This window comes from Gopherus evgoodei, chromosome 2 (genome assembly GCF_007399415.2).
Source record: "Gopherus evgoodei ecotype Sinaloan lineage chromosome 2, rGopEvg1_v1.p, whole genome shotgun sequence".
Classification (NCBI taxonomy): Eukaryota; Metazoa; Chordata; order Testudines; family Testudinidae; genus Gopherus; species Gopherus evgoodei.
The window spans coordinates 42,376,559-42,392,562 of record NC_044323.1 but is presented as its reverse complement, the minus strand read 5'-3'; the positions used below and the strand labels follow the sequence as shown (position 1 = coordinate 42,392,562).

Here is a 16,004-nt window from a genome sequence, read left to right as displayed (position 1 = left end):
CCAAAACTTGTACCAAATACAAAATTATTAATTTCTTCTTCAACTTTTCTATGGTGCTCTCACCATAGGATGGGAGTATTTCACAGATATTAATAAATTTATCTTCACAACATGCTTGTGTGATTGGGTGCTATTACTACCCTCCTTTACAGAAGGGGACCTAAGGTACAAACAGATTAAGGTCCAAAATATCAGAATTGGGCATTAACTGTAACTGCCCAATTTGAGGTACCTCAGGTCTGATTTTACGGGGAACTTAACATTTTTATAACACTGTTGAAAAGATAGTTCCAATTAACTCCAGTTGTGAGCATTCAGCATTTCTGGCCCCAGGTGTTTATGGAGCTGTACCTATCTCATAGAACTAGAAGGGACCCTGAAAGGTCATTGAGTCCAGCCCCTGCCTTCACTAGCAGGACCAAGTACTGGTTTTGTCCCAGATCTCTAAGTGGCCCCCTCAAGGATTGAACTCACAACCCTGTGTTTAACAGGCCAATGCCCAAACCACTGAACCATCCCTCCACCTAAGTGTCATTGAGTCCAGTCCCCTGCCTTCACAGTAGGACAGATTATTATTACTAGCCCTGATCCCTAAATGGCCCCCTCAAGGATTTAACTCACAACCCTGGGTTTAACAGGCGAATGCTCAAACCACTGAGCTATCCCTCCCACCATTCACTGTGTGAACTCAGAAAATTAGAGGCCAATTGTGAAAATTCTGGTGAAAATGATTTGCCTCAAATCACAAAGGAACTCTCTTGACAGAGGCAGGGATAGACTCCAGGTCTCCAGAATTCAATTTCAGCATAAAACAATTCTGTTACTTTCCACAATCCCTTGCCTCCTTCTATGCGCATTTCAACTCTTACAAATGAGGCTGGCATCCTACAGACATCATCATTTATTACACAACCTTGATTCCTTCCCAGATCACTGTCCAACCTGAGCACTTGAAATGGGATTCTGTGATTAAAAGAAAGTGCATGGTTGCAGGGATGGCTTAACCCATCACTGGGACGTAGGCAAACACACAATTCTGGGTCCCTACCTTCTAATATAAACAACACATGGCCACACAGTACACTCATTGCGACTGGGCTGGCCATGTTGTGGATCTGCCAGCTCGGGGTGCTGCTCACCATAACAAAGGAGCAGCTGAGGCAAACCTGAATCGCGTGCACCATGTTGCAATGCCATTCACTCAAGGGAATGAATTTTTTTTCAGTGTGCATGCAAATCAGCATCACTGTTTAAAAAACAAAACAAACAATCACAACCCATTTTGGCCCCTACCCCACAAATTTGGGTCCTAGGCACATACCTACTTTGCCTATGCATCAATCTAGTTCTCCATGATTGAGTAATTAAAGACTATCTAATAATGCATATGTACAAAGGGCCTGTATTTAAGGTTGCCTGGGTAATGTTTATTGTAGCATTTCCTAACTTTTGAATGCTTGACTTTGCAATCTTAATGTAGTTTTTTGGGGGGAAAACTAAAAAGAAATTATGTACAGTGGAAGCATAATAACCCCCCCACCTTGGGTCATCAGCAGAATCTGGACCTACAGATTCATAGCAAAGACCATCTCTTAAGATGGCAGAATAACTGGTAACAGTAGAAGGCTGTTATCCTGTATGTAAACCAACCACTAGAATGGGCTGAGACATACACTTTGCCAATGGGTTTCACAGCTCTTTCACAGCAGAAGAATACAGAAACATAGAACTCCTGGGTTCTGTAGGGGAGTGTGCAGTGGTGGCTATTAGTCATGCTGTCCCTGTGCCATCCTGTCCTCCCCCCTTTCCCATCCATCCCTGGGCTCCTGCCCCCTCCTCCTCTGTTCCTATCCAACCCCCACCCCAATGGCACTGTTCTTGCCCCCCACCCTCTCTGGTCCTAGCCAATCCCTCACTTCTCAGCTCCAGCCCACTTCCATCCGTGATCCTATCCAACCCATAACCTCTCCATGCCCTCTCCCCACCCCCCATTTGCTCATATCCAAACACTCCACCCTGCAGCACCTACCTCTCCAGCCACCTTCTGGCTCCTGCAACACCTGTAGAACTGATCAATGAAATTGTTTTTAATTGTTCACTTTATTAATGTAACTTCTGTTCACCATTCACTACACTTGCGCACACTGTAACTTCTGTTCACTGTTTGCCATATTGTAATTTAAACTCCATTTTAAAATACTCATTCCATTTTGCAAAAGCATCCTCCAATTTTCATTTTTGCAAACCCTGCTGTAATCTTATTAGTTTAGTTTAGGTGTGTGACTGAGGCATGTATGAATGATGGAATCAACCCACAGCCCCAGCCTGTCCTGATGAAATAGAGTTCAAACATCACCGGCTGAAGATGCAGACAAGAGCCCTAACAAAGTAAGAAGAGCCCATCCTAAACAGAAAAGGGACAATAGAAGGAAGATCAAAGCCAGGTCCCAGGCTGAAAGTCATGCCTGCAATTGATGGGTGATCAAACACCAAACCCAGAGGCAGCATGACACAGCAAGACTTATAGACTCTGGATTCAAACTAAAGCCTACAAAAAGGATGGATGAGATGGAAGACTTTGGAGGGTAACGTTCTGCTGCCAACATGAAAGGGCATCGGTGCATGCCCAACAGAGACCCAGCTCGTCCTTGTGCCTGGTTTTCCTGGCCAGTTAGCCGCCGCAAGCTACGAACCCAAGCTGCAAAATCAAGCCACAAACTCAAGCTACATTCAGGACTGGTAACTATGCAGCAGCTGCAGAACATCTGATGGGTGTGTGTATGTGTAAATGAATGTCTGTGTGTATAGGTATTAGGTATAATGCGTGTGTATAAGGATTAAATATTAATTATTAGTCATAAATCAAATTATTGTTATAATAAATGTGGCATCTTTGTCTTTCCCCCTGAAAATATCATGTGTAGTTTTGTCTGTACAATACACCCCACACTAATATCACTACATCCCCAACCCCCGGAATTCAAATAGGTCACCGCCTCCTCCTCGCTGCCTGGGGAGCCAGGGGTGCTGGCCACACAAGAGATACTGCCCCTGAAAGTATGGAGAAGCAACTGCAGGGAAAGAACTATCCAGTCCTTGCAGCTTTGGGCTGAAGCATACTCAGATGAAATATTTGGAGAATTTAGCTACCAAAATCCAATAAGTCACTTCTGAGCATTTTTAAAATGAGATTTTTTTTTGTGAGGCTCATTACTTGGCCAAATTTAAGCAAAATTTCATGTGGACAGTAAAAGGCACATGCCTGGCACCAATGTGACCTCCTTGCCAAAGTCTGCTCTGAGGCATGGAGACACCATAGCTTCTCAATGAAACTGTTGTAAAAATGCTTTAAACATGGGCAAAACAACATATTTTCCCCTGATCTCATTTTTGGAAACAACTAACCCAATTAGACAAACTTTCAAATAAAAATTCAGTCTGAGACAGACACCCAGCACAGAAAATTTCAGCCAAAACGGTCAGAGTTAGGCAAAAGTTGTAAGTAACTGAAAACAAGGTCTTAAAATGGAAAGTATTGGATGACATTAATCTCATAGGCAATGCTACCAGCTCCGTAAAAAAAAGAAAATTATTTTTAGTGTTAAACTAAGGGTTCATTATAAATAATGAGAAAAACATATAGAATATGAAATTATTTGACAACAGTTTTTAAATTATTCATTTCTAGCCACGTATATACAGAACATAATGTATTGGGAAAATATCAGGACTTGCTATTATTTTTCCCACTTTGTAAATACATATGATTTTTAACTTACCCCTCCAAGTTCCTTAAGATCCTTCTCTAATTTTTCAGAGATCACATTAGATGGAATATCAAGATAAAACACCTTCCCAGTAAGTGGCTTATATTTAGATTTCTCTGTCTTTGTGGTATCTTTTTTCAAAGTTTTCAGAGAAGGTTTATTTTTTTCTGTTTTTCCTTGCGTTCCACCTGCTGTCAAAAGATTAGATAATTTGAATAGGATTATATTGCATGTACTTGTGTGTTTACAAGACCAAATTCAAGTAGGGAGAGTAGGTGAAGGATAAGCCAAGGTTCTGCATGAGCAGGATATATTTTTGATGAACTGTGACCCTAAAGCATACAAGAAAGAAAAGTATCTTAAAAATAAAAGAGCACCTAGCTTTAACATAATATAAAATATTCAAGTTTTGTTCATTATTCAGAAGACATTTTGATGCCTATCCAAAATCATTTAAAAGCAATGACACTAATATTAAAAAGGGGAGCAACCACCAACGGCCCCAATCCTGCAAACACTTATGCATATCCTTAACTTTAAGCATGCAGCAGGATTACCCACAGCTTAAAGTTAAGCATGTGCATAAGTACTTGCAAGTATGGGGCCTAATTCATTCAAATTGTTCTCTTAGGGCATGATCCAAAACCCACTGAAGGCAGTAGAAAGATTTCCAGTGAATTCAGTGGATATTGTTATCAAGTCCTTACAGTTCTGTTAAAATCCTCTTTTACAGTTGATTTTCTTTTTTACCATTAGCAGTATAAGGTCCTCTTTTCTTTTCACCCAATTTGCCAAATATTACATTGTGTTTGCAATGATATACCACTAGAAAATTTACTGGTATCATCAAAGACAGACAATGTTCTGGGAACTGAAAGTATCTCTCTTTATTATTTCCTTAAAGTAGTAATACTACGTTTGGGTAGGCTATCTGCAAAACATATATTTAAAGGCAAACAAAATATCAAAAAAGAAGATTAGTTTCTGTTCTGTCACTTGACTTCAGATTTGTTAAACAGGTAGAAGAACTCAATCCAACTCCCATTTAAATCACTGAGAACTGGATAGGGTCTAAATGAGGGCAGAACTTTGGATCTAAACAACTAATAATCAATCAATAATTCCAATTTTCTAAACAGCAAAAGAACTTTAGAGTAATATTTCACTGAAGAAAAAATTTAGAGAGAAGTCATATTGCAATCATTCATGGAAGAACTATTTCCACAGGACTTCAGATTAAAATTTTGCAAACATACTATGTAAAAAAAGCTAAGTATGTTTTTTTAAATTAATAATGTCTTTTCTTCTGCTCTGTCAGTCATTTGTATTTAGATTGTAAAACCTCCGTGACATGGATTTTCCCTTCTTATATGTACGTATACTGCCTAACACAATGGGATTCCATACTGGGTGGAGGCCTCTAGAAGTTGCCATAATATGATTAAATAAAATTACAATAGTATTATAGTAGCACCTACAGGTAATACTCATGTGCGGTATCCCAAACAACAGTGGGCACAAACATTTACATAAGTTTAACTTTATGTACAAGATTAGTCACGTAAGGTTCTATCACAGTATTAGTTTTAACAGCAAATTTTTTAGACAAAAAAAACAGCTCTTCCCTTTGAAGAGTATTCAACTTAACATATGCCTAAAACAAACAACAATATGGTTCCAGCCTTTCAACTAGGTATGTGCGTGTGGACCTCTCTGGAGCTCAGTAGATCCACCCAGACAAACATAATTGCAAGATCAAGCCCTTAAATGTGCAAATTAATAGTTTACTCAAGAGATTAGACACTGAATTTAATCCTGTGATTAGAATTTTCTTCATATGAACAGTGTCACGGATGTCAATAACGTGACTTGAGTTATGAGTACAGATTGCAAAAAAGATCAAACCATAAAACTCCACCTTTCCAGCATATTATATAATTTAAAATAAAAAAGTCTCTCAAAAAGTGGGGGATTAACTTTATCTTGCAACCACACAAAGGCCATGATCCTATAAAATGATCTACACAAACTGTCTCCCATTAGCGAAGGTAGACCTATGCACCCAAGAGCCCCACTGACTGCAAAAGACCTCATCCTGGGTGAATCAACTTGCAAGAGTGGGACCTTAAAGGGAAAATGAAAGGTAACTCAAATAATTTATACATCAATTATCTTATCTAGGTTACTTTAATACCAGAAATTAACAAGACAAATACATTTTTAATACCAAAAGCCTCATTCCTGCAAGCTGCTCTGTGAGGATGGACCTATTGCCAGGTCTAATGATGTCAATGGGGGAAAGGGGTCTCTGCCTGCATGGAGCAATTTATAGGGCCTAGGCCTAATTTACTCTTCCAGGTATCTAATTACTTATTTTCAGCACTTCAGATAGCTTGTACAATGAACAGGCTAACCAGTTTCACTTATTTCTAGTCAGTTTCACTTATTGTTCTCAGTTATCAGCATAAAGCAGTACTGAGCTTCTAACATTAGAGAGGAAAGTTTTAAAAACCTAACCCAGGGGTACGTAACCCATGGCACGGGTGCCGAAGCTGGAACGTGAGCTGATTTTCAGTGGAACTCACGCTGCCCGGGTCCTGGCCACCAGTCCAGAGGGGCTCTGCATTTTAATTTAGTTTTAAAGGAAGCTTCTTAAACATGTTAAAAATCTTATTTACTTTACATACAACAGTAGTTTAGTTATATATTATAGACTTATAGAAAGAGACCTTCTAAAAATGTTAAAATGTATTACTGGCATGCGAAACCTTAAATTAGAGTGAATACGTGAAGACTCTGCACACCACTTCCGAAAGGTTGCCGACACCTGACCTAACCATTTCAGCTTTCTTTTGAATTTTCAATTACTGGAAGATGGTGGTGTTTACAAATACAGCAGAGATAGTCCTTTAACCATTTTGTGTTTGAGTTTTTGTTAGTCCCACTGAAGCAGTGTTACTATCTGAACAAATAAAATTAAACATGTTTAAGCATTTATAGGAAATGGTACATCAGGCTTCAGTCTTAGAACTAGTGCCATACTCCTAGATCCTTGAGCCCACCAGGAGACAAAACGCTGGATTGAGGCTCCATCATAGGGAGTAATTAAATGTAGCTCCCTTGTTATTTGAAGGACTTGAGAAAAGCAGCTCCCAGTTAGCAATTTACCTAAATTAACTTGTTTAAAAAAATCCATTACAGCAACTGAATGAGATTTACAATCACTTTGAACTGCTTTCCATAATAGCTTAAGATCACATGGGGAAAGACCATCACCTACGTGTGACTTGTCCTTTGTTGCTAATCTTCATAGCACTTGGTTTCATTTTCCTGGTGAGTCACATTTTTCTGCCCACTTTCCTTCGAGGATTATGACCTGCAGGAGAAATAGTTTGAGAGAGAGATTAAAAGCCCAGGAGAGGGACAGAGGCAGCCTATGCACACTCTTCACCCCGAGTTACTGCTCCCTGGCTCCCATCCCCAACATACTGCTGCTTCCAAGTCTCAGTCACCCTCACCGCAGCCACCGCGCCTCTGCTCCCCCGTCCCCGCTCCCAACGGTCACCCATACCCCAGTCATCGCTTCCAACGGTCACCTCGACCCCAGTCATCGCTCCCCCGTCCCCGCTCTCAACAGTCACCCCCGCCCCAATCATCGCTCCCCCGTCCCCGCTCTCAACGGTCACCCCCGCCCCAGTCATCGCTCCCCCGTGCCCCGCTCCCAACGGTCACCCCCCGCCCCAGTCATCGCTCCCCCGTGCCCCGCTCCCAACGGTCACCCCCCGCCCCAGTCATTGCTCCCGTGCCCTGCTCCCAACGGTCACCCCCGCCCCAGTCACCGCTCCCCCGTCCCCGCTCCCAACGGTCCGCCTCAGTCATTGCTCCCGTGCCCTGCTCCCAACGGTCACCCTCGCCCCAGTCACCGCTCCCGCTGCCCCTCTCCCCAGACTGCTCCTGGTCGTTCATCGTGGGCTCTAAGGCCGAGCCCCGGCCACTGTGACCGGGGCGCTCTCACCCCGCCAGTAGCTCTCTCGGCGCTTTCCCGCCTCACGAATCCGACCTCAACAGGGGCCTACTAAACTGGCGTCCTTCCTCCCCTGCGCGGCCCGCCGGCGGGCGGGGCTGACTAGCACCGCCCCCTGAGGAGGCGGCACGGCAGCGGCGGATGCTGGCGCCGGGGCTGCCCTTCCCCCCAGCGCTGGGAGCTGAGTGACTCGGAGCGGGCTCCTGCCTCCCAACAGCCCGGTACGGGGCAGCGTGCGGGCGGCTGACGGCCTCGGGGGACGAGCTCTCCGGGTGGGAACGCTGCTGTAGGGGGCACAGCTCCCTAAGTGGGGAAGCGACATTGTCTATCAGCGGCCGCAATCCTGAGGGGATGGTGCACGGGGAATGAGCGGGGGCAGTTGTCATAGTGGGGGAAGGTGTGGGGGTTGTAGTCACTAGTGGGAATAGGGAGGGGCATGTAGTCACGAGTGGGGATTGTAGTCACTAGTGGGGGAGGGTGTGGGGCAGAAGAAGGAGCAGGAGTTCTAGTCACTAGTGGGGGAGGGTGTGGGGCAGAAGGAGGAATGGGGGCTGTAGTCACTAGTGGGAAGGGAAGAGGTTGTAGTCACTAGTGGGGGAGGGCATGGGGAAGGTGTGGGGGCTGTAGTCACTAATGGGGTGGGAGTGGGGGCTGTAGTCACTAATGGGGGAGGGTGCGGGGGCAGAAGGAGTGGGGGCTGTAGTCACTAGTGGGGGCTGTTGTCACTAGTGGAGGATGGTGTGGGGGGATGAAAGGGGGCATAGTCACTAGTGGGGGGAAGGAGAGGGGGCTATAGTCACTAGTGGGGAATGATGTTGGGGGAAGGAGTGTGGATTGTAGTCACCAGTGTGGGGACATGGAGTCTGTGTGGGTAGAGTGGGAGGGGTGTGTGTGTAGAGGCTGATGTTCCTAAAGGGGACTGTGTCTTGTGGGATGAGATGAAGGAGCTTTTCTATGGGGAGAGCAAATTCTCTTCAGCCTGGGGTGTGAGCAGAAATCTGTAGGAGGATATGATCTTGAGGAGGGGCTGATTATATCCCGTCAGTTTCAAGGACTGGAGTTTCTGAGGCCTTATCTTTACTTGGGGGGGGGGTGCGCTCTTAACTAGAGTTAGCTAATTCAAGGGAAAATCCTAGTGAATTTGAGTTAACTCACCCAAGTTAAGAGCACACCTTTTTCTCGGTGAAAGCCTATGGGGGCATGAATGATACCAGCCTTTTGGGGGTGACAAATGGACTCTCTGGAGGTATATGAGGTTGTGAGAAGATCTGTTTAGACATAAAGGCTCTGAACCATTAGAGGTTGGGTTTGTTTATACTAGAAAGTTTTGCTGCTTTAACTATACTGAAATAAAATGCATATACTTTTCAGGAAGCAAGGTAAGCAATATTGATATAATTGTGCCCAGACTAGGGCTTATACTGTTTAACTACATCGGACAAGGCAAAAAAAATACCTGTATGAGACTGTAAGAACCTACAGTGCTGGGACCATAGGGATTCTGTGCTGCGCATGGCTAGTGGAGGCTTAGACCTGGTCTACACTACGCTGTTAAACTGATTTTAACAGTGTTAAATCGATTTAACACTGCACCTGTCCACACTACACTGCTCTTTATATCGATTTAAAGGGCTCTTTAAATCGATTTCTGTACTCCTACAAAACGAGAGGAGTAATGCTAAAATCGATATTACTATATCGGATTCGGGTTAGTGTGGACGCAAATAGAAGTTATTGGCCTCATTATTTTACAGTAGCTACCCACAGTGCACCGCTCCAGAAATCGACGCTAGCCTTGGACCATGGACGCACACCACCGAATAAATGTGCCTACTGTGGATGCACACAATTGACTTTATAATATCTGTTTTATAAAATCGGTTAAAGCTAATTCGAATTTATCCTGTAATGTAGACGTAGCCTTAGGCTGGGCTCCTACAGGAGGACTCTCTGAGGCTGGGCTTGACAGGAAGCACTTCCCAGCAGTACTTGAGTGGTGGACTTTTGGAGCCCACTGATTGGCTGATACCAGTACTTAACCCAGGAAGCTAAGAGGGGAGGGCATCTGGGCAACAATGTGGACTAGCTGTCTCCTTCCCTCTACTCTAGACTCTGCTTGCACTAGACCCTTGACTCCAGCTTCTGACCCTGGTCTGTCCTTGGCTTTGCTCTTCGATTGCTGTTTGTAACCTGGTATCTGACCCTCATCTCCTGGTAACTTTCCCCTGCCTACATCCTGACTCTTAGTTTGTCCTCTGGCCTGCCTTGGACTCTGATATCCTGCTACTTGACTTGGCCCGACTCCTGCTCCGACCACTAGATCTGACCACTGTTGTCCAGTCGTGACACAAACATAGTTTTAGGGATTTAACTTTTCTCGTTTAGGTGAGGCCTAAGTAGAAAGATTGCTGAGATACTGTCAGTGAAAATGCTGTAAAAGAGGTTATATAAAATTTGATGACATAAGCGTTCCCATCTATTCCTGATGTATATGATTTTATGGCATCCCACGTCCCATTTTTATAATCTTATTATGCTCAAACCTTTTCCTGCCCTTCACCATTGTGCATGCATGCTGGCTTGTTGTGGGTTTTTTTTTGTTTTGTTTTGTTTTGTTTTAAGAGTTGCTTATGATTAGTAGACTCCCTGCATTAACACAACCTTCAAAGAAAACAATATTATAATTATATTTGAATAAGGAAAACAAAGAACAGGATCAACTTTGCAGATGGAAGAAAATAATTGCCAACAATGGTAAATCTACTGCTGTTTTGCAGTTATAGCTTTGTATGCAATTATATTTCATGAAGTGATAAGAATTCTGTTGAAACTTGAAATATATCATGTAATTAATGAATTGGACCAGAGGTTTGTTATAGTGCTTCATCAGTTCAAATGTATTTTTTCCTAGCAAATCCTGCTTTATTGCAACATGGTTGAGAATTTTTTTAAAAAAATCAGAAACTGAGTGTTTATAAGGTAACCCTCAAAATGGCACTATGTCCCCCTCTACTGGTGGCTAGGCACCCGAGAGAATGATGAGTCCGCTACAGCCTTGGCTAACAAATACCCCTGAGGGGATTCTGCACCAAAAAATTAAAAATTCTGAGTACAATATTTTAAAATTCTGCAAGTTTTATTTGTCAATAAATAAATGCAGAGGCTCTAGCATGGCAGTGCATGAAGGTGGGAGGTCACCTTGTAGCCTCCCCATCCCAGGGACACGAACTCAGTGATGAGGCTGCACCCAACCCTGATGCAGCACAAGGCGTGGGCCTGCCCCAGAAATGCCCTGTGGCCCTGCCCCTCTGCGCCAGGTGCACCAGGTGTAGGGCAGGCAAGCTAGCTCAATCAGGCAGGAGCCAAGTGGGGAGGATCTCAGTGTTGGGGGATCCAGGTGTGGGGTCAGAGGATTCTGTGTGGGACAATCAGTGGGTGGTGTAGGTCTTGGGAGATCTGGATGCAGGGGAAACAAATAAATATGTGAGGAACATGAATTCTGCATGTGCGCAGTGGCGCAGAATTCGCCCAGGAGTAAACAGAGATGTCTTTTAGCTCATGAAGTAGAAGCTCGTGTGTTTAGCTCCAGAGGGTCTCAGGTATAGTAACCCTTCTGCCAGGTACCAATGGCAGCAACAAGGACAACCTTCAATAAAACTATGGCGGGAAGGGGTCGGCTCAGGTCTGGGGGTGCAGGCTCTGGGGTCTGGCTGGGGGTGAGGGGTTTGGTGTGCAGGAGGGGGCTCTAGGTTTGGAAGGAGCTCATGGTTGGGGTGTGAGAGGGGATCAGAGCTCTGGGCTGGGGGTGCAGGCTCTGGAGTGGGGCCAAGGATGAGGGGTTTAGGGTACAGGAAGGGGCTCCAGGTTTGGGTGGGGTTCAGGGCTGGGGCACGCGGCTGGGGCATGGGCTTACCTCAGGCGGCTCCCGGGCAGCGGGGGTGCAAAGACAGGCTTCCTACCAGTTCTGGTACCACAGCCTGCGCTTCACCCTGGAAGCGGCCAGCAGCAGGTTTGGATCCTTGGTGGAGGCATGTGGCTCTCGCCCTCACGCACCACCTCTGTCCAATAGGAGTGTGGAGCTGATGCTTGGGGTGGGGGCAGTGCACGGAGCCCCGTGCGTCCCCTGTGCCTAGGAGCTCGACCTGCTGCTGGCTGCTTCTGGGGTACAGCATGGTGTCAGAACAGGTAGGGACTAGCCTGCCTTAGCTGGGCAGCACTGCCGATGGGACTTTTAATGGCCCGGTTGGTGGTGCTGGCCAGAGCCACTGCGATCCAGTGCCTTACATTCTGTGACCCAGTACTGGCTCACATCCCACAGTTTGAAAATCACTGCTCTAGAAGAGTTTTAAAGAGATTTGTCTGCATCGTGTAGCCAGTTAAGATTAGCTTTTATAATGGGGAGATTAAAGTCATTAGGTAGTAAAGACAAATAATAAAACAGCATTTATCTAGAACCCTTTAAAATTTACAAGAACTTTGCAACATCAATAAAATAACAGTTGCATTAGTTATATGTACATTTAGTAAGACATGCCTTGACTTTTAGATCATACTTGTCCCACATACTATTCTTTGGACTAGTGGCTTTCCTGGCTCGTGAGGACAGCCTGCTGGCTTCTCCTGGATTTTGTTCAAGAAGTGAAAACTTGATGTCAACAATCTCATTAGCTATTGGTCAATACTGCATGTTCAGTATCTGGGTAAGATTATAGAGAAATTTTTTATAAGAGAAGCCTGAGTACCCAGATGCCTCAGTTCTTTTTGAGTCTTTTCAGTCTGGGTACAGACCTGTATAAGGGGTAAAAACAGCCCTAATTGCATTGGTAGATGATTTCTTCCTGGTGATGCATAAAATGTCCATGCTGGTATTGTTAGATCTGTTAGCCATTGGTAGTGCTGACCATGAGGTATTAATGACTTGCTCTTGGATTGCAGTAGGGATGGATGTGCTGCTCTTGAGTGGTTCCACCCTTTCCTTACAGATCACACCCAGAGAATGGTGTGGGGCAAGTGCTCTTCCTTCTTAAAGACAATGTTGTAAAATTCTGCAGGAAAACATTACTCCTGGGGGAATTCTGCGCCACTGTGCGTGTGTAATGTCCTCTGTAGATTTCTTTGCTTCCCCACAGAAAAATGATTTTCTGTCAGGGAAGGGAAGATGCAAGAGCAGTCATGCACCCCTCCCTTGCTGCTCAGGTACATTGTTTCAGGCACCCGGAGCAGCCAGCAGAGAGGTAAATCATCACAGGACTGGGCACACTCCAGCCAGTAGCTCCTACCCTGAGCTGGGACCAGCTGCTAATCCCAGCTGGGCTGGAGGCAGGAGAGGAGAGGACTTCCGCTTTCCCTGCAAGGAGTGACTGGGGCTGTGTCAGACCCACCCCCCAGAAACCTCCCCCAGCTGTAGGAACTTCAGCATCCTCCATGCTTCCTGCTCCCATCGCTCCTCAGCTCCCCTATCTGCCCAGCCCCCGTGCATCTGGACTTCCCATACCCAGACACCCCCACCAAGCCTCACCCCGTACACTCAGAGCCCCCATAGCCCTCTATAGCCTAACCTCACCCCATTGAACCTCATCCTCTGCCTCTGGAGCCCTCTGCACCCAGACTGCCTGCCTTCAGACCCCCACCTCTGCACCCAGACCACCCCTCACTGAGCTGCTTGCACTCAGCCCCCCACTCTGATGAGCAACACACCCCTGCACCACCCTGAGTTCCCACACCACTGACCCCCAATTAGCTGCATGCAGATCCCCACCAAGCCCCAATCCCCCAGCACTCAGACCCCTTCACTGAGCCCAAACCACTTTCACCTGGAAGCCCCTGCAGAGTCTTATTGCACCTGGAACCCCCACCCCCCAACGAGCCTCTGTGCATCTAGATCCCCCCATATCTAGACCCCCTACTGAGCTGCCTGCACCCAGATTGTCCCCACAAAATCCCCTGACCCCACACCTGGATCCCTCCACACTTGGATCTTGCATGTCCCACACCTGGTGTGCCTAGCACAGAAGGCTAGGGCCTCAGGGTGTTTCTGGGGCAGGCCCAGGCCTTGTGCTGTGTCAGGGTCAGGTGCAGCCTCACCTCTGAGTTTGAGTCCCCGGAATGGGTGGTGGGGAGGCTGCAAGGTGATCTGCCACCTTTGTGCACTGTCATGCTGGAGCCTCTGCATGTATTTATTGACAAGTAAAACCTGAAGAATTTTAAAATATTGTGTGCAGCATTTTTAATTTTTTGGCTCAGAATTTGTGATTGTTTTGCCGCATAATGCCGTCAGGAGTAGAACGGTGTATCTTCTCCTGTTCAGCATGAGTGTAGTGTTGCTAGGATGGTTAGCGAAGAGATATGGCCTGCAGTGCTTTCAGAGTGCTGACAACATCCAGCAATTTCACTTGAACTAGCAAATGCTGCCGAGCACCTAGCTGGGGAAGATGTGGACATGGATTAGAGCCTCTTTATTTTTAATGTTTAAAAGGTATTAAAAATCTACAGTTAACTATGCATCTGAGGTTTTTGGTTTTAATTTTTATTTAAGTAAACTTAGATCTAATATTTTTTTCAGAACAAGCTGTAGAACAAATACATTTTCTAACTTTTACAATAGATAATGACTTGACAATATTGGTATGCAAACAGAAGACTAATATTTACACTTTTTTCTAATGATTTTTCCATAAGTTTTGAAAACAATCTCATTTCTGTTTCTTAATAGGTTGCTTTTCTGTGAGAGGGAAATTATGGGTTCTGAAGAGAATAACAATGAATTGTATAAAATAACCACTTCTCAGCAAGCAATTGCCTCTTGTTGTGGAGCTATTGTTACGTCACTCTTGGGTAAGACAAAATATTGATCAAACTTAGCATAAAGTAAATCATAACTCTCTTTTGTTTAGACAATTTTAAAAGATTTTTAAACATTTATTTTACATACGTTTATTCTGCTGTGCTATAGCACAAGAAACTCTTTGATGTGTTCTCTATCAGCATTACTATTTAAGTATTTTGAACCCACAAATACTTTGGTAAGTTGGAGTCTTTCCAGTCTCTTAAAAAAATGTAGTCACTTCCAGAAATGGGAACAATTGTTGTTAACTTTTATCATTGTTTCCCCTCCCTTACCGTGTAATGTCACAGAATAATTTACTTTTCTATCTATAATCAAAATGAGGCTAAACAAGTTTTGATTCAGTAATTCCTACTTCTGAAACATGGATGACAGATAAGGGTCTCTGTTGTAAGTGGTCTGTTTACTCTGCCAGTCTTCAATCCTGAAAGCACTGTGCATGTGAGTAATTTTACACACAAGTCATCCCTCTCAAGTTCAGTGTGGCTATTCACCTGCACAAGTGTTTGCAGGATCGGGAATTCAGCTATAATGAGCTTGAAAAGTAAATGTATTGAAGAATTTCTTTTTTGAGAAAAATAAATAATTATACATTTTTAGAGGCACCATGATTTAGTGGACTGACCACAAGGCTAGAAAAAGATGACAGGAACTTTTAAAATGCTATCCCAATTCTGAGTTGCTGCATGGACTTGAGCATGTTCCAGCTGCATAATGAGGATAATTCCTGTCTTTTAGGAGACTTGAGGAGATTGATTAATTACTATAAAGTGCTTCAAAGCTGAAAAATATTATAAAATATAAAAGTGGTTTTGTTGGTAATAGTTTTGTGTTTGTGAATTCTCAGTTGAGTTGGCTGGAGGGAGAATCAGAGGGGGAAACAAAGGAAACTCTCCACCTATGTGGTTTGTGTGCACTTTTGTGTGGGTATGTCTTCACTAGCAACATTAAAGTGCTGCCACTTTAATTAAACATTAAAGCTCTCCCAGTGCTACAAAAAAAAGCCACCTCCATGAGGGGAGTAGCTATCAGCGTGTTTTTTCACACGCCTGGCCGATAAAGTTGCAACGGTGTAAAATGCCAGTGTAGACAAGCCCTGTGTGTTTTTAATTACAAGTTTCAATGGCATCCAGTAGTGAGGAGTACTTAGACCCAGGCCTGCAAACAGACTGCCTGCCTTCAGGTGAAACTTTTTGTAAAGTTATGCATTTATTTAAAAATGTACGGGATCAGAGATGTACTTTCTGACTCTTGAAGATACTGAAGGTATTTGAAACACTCTTGTTAATTCTTTGCTACTGGATCCACCCCTGACAATTGATTAATTGTTTCTTCAGTGTCCATTTTCAAATACATGTAGCTTCTTTAG

The 16,004-nt window shown here is 44.3% G+C and overlaps 2 protein-coding genes across 8 annotated transcripts in view; one reads left to right on the top strand and one right to left on the bottom strand.

Annotated features, from left to right (window-relative positions):
- DBF4 (DBF4 zinc finger) overlaps positions 1-7,889 on the bottom strand; it is a 59,743-nt gene extending 51,854 nt beyond the window's left edge. For 2 of the 6 annotated variants that reach the window (XM_030550484.1, XM_030550489.1), the window contains exons 1-3: positions 7,783-7,889; positions 7,048-7,143; positions 3,780-3,958 (exon numbers count right to left, since the gene is read on the bottom strand). In XM_030550484.1, coding sequence (XP_030406344.1) covers positions 3,780-3,958; positions 7,048-7,093 — 225 coding nt within the window. In that variant the 5' untranslated portion in view covers positions 7,094-7,143; positions 7,783-7,889. Of the gene's footprint in view, positions 1-3,779; positions 3,959-6,935; positions 6,979-7,047; positions 7,144-7,690; positions 7,751-7,782 lie in introns of those variants that run through there. The other 4 variants (XM_030550487.1, XM_030550485.1, XM_030550486.1 and 1 more) reach the window with 4 other exon arrangements.
- A 41-nt stretch (positions 7,890-7,930) lies between these two features.
- Positions 7,931-16,004, top strand: part of SLC25A40 (solute carrier family 25 member 40) — an 89,104-nt gene continuing 81,030 nt past the window's right edge. Inside the window, exons 1-2 of one of the 2 annotated variants that reach the window (XM_030550482.1) lie at positions 7,931-8,012; positions 14,504-14,625. In XM_030550482.1, the coding sequence (XP_030406342.1) occupies positions 14,529-14,625 (97 nt within the window). In that variant the 5' untranslated portion in view covers positions 7,931-8,012; positions 14,504-14,528. Of the gene's footprint in view, positions 8,064-14,503; positions 14,626-16,004 lie in introns of both variants that reach the window. The other variant, XM_030550483.1, reaches the window with a different exon arrangement.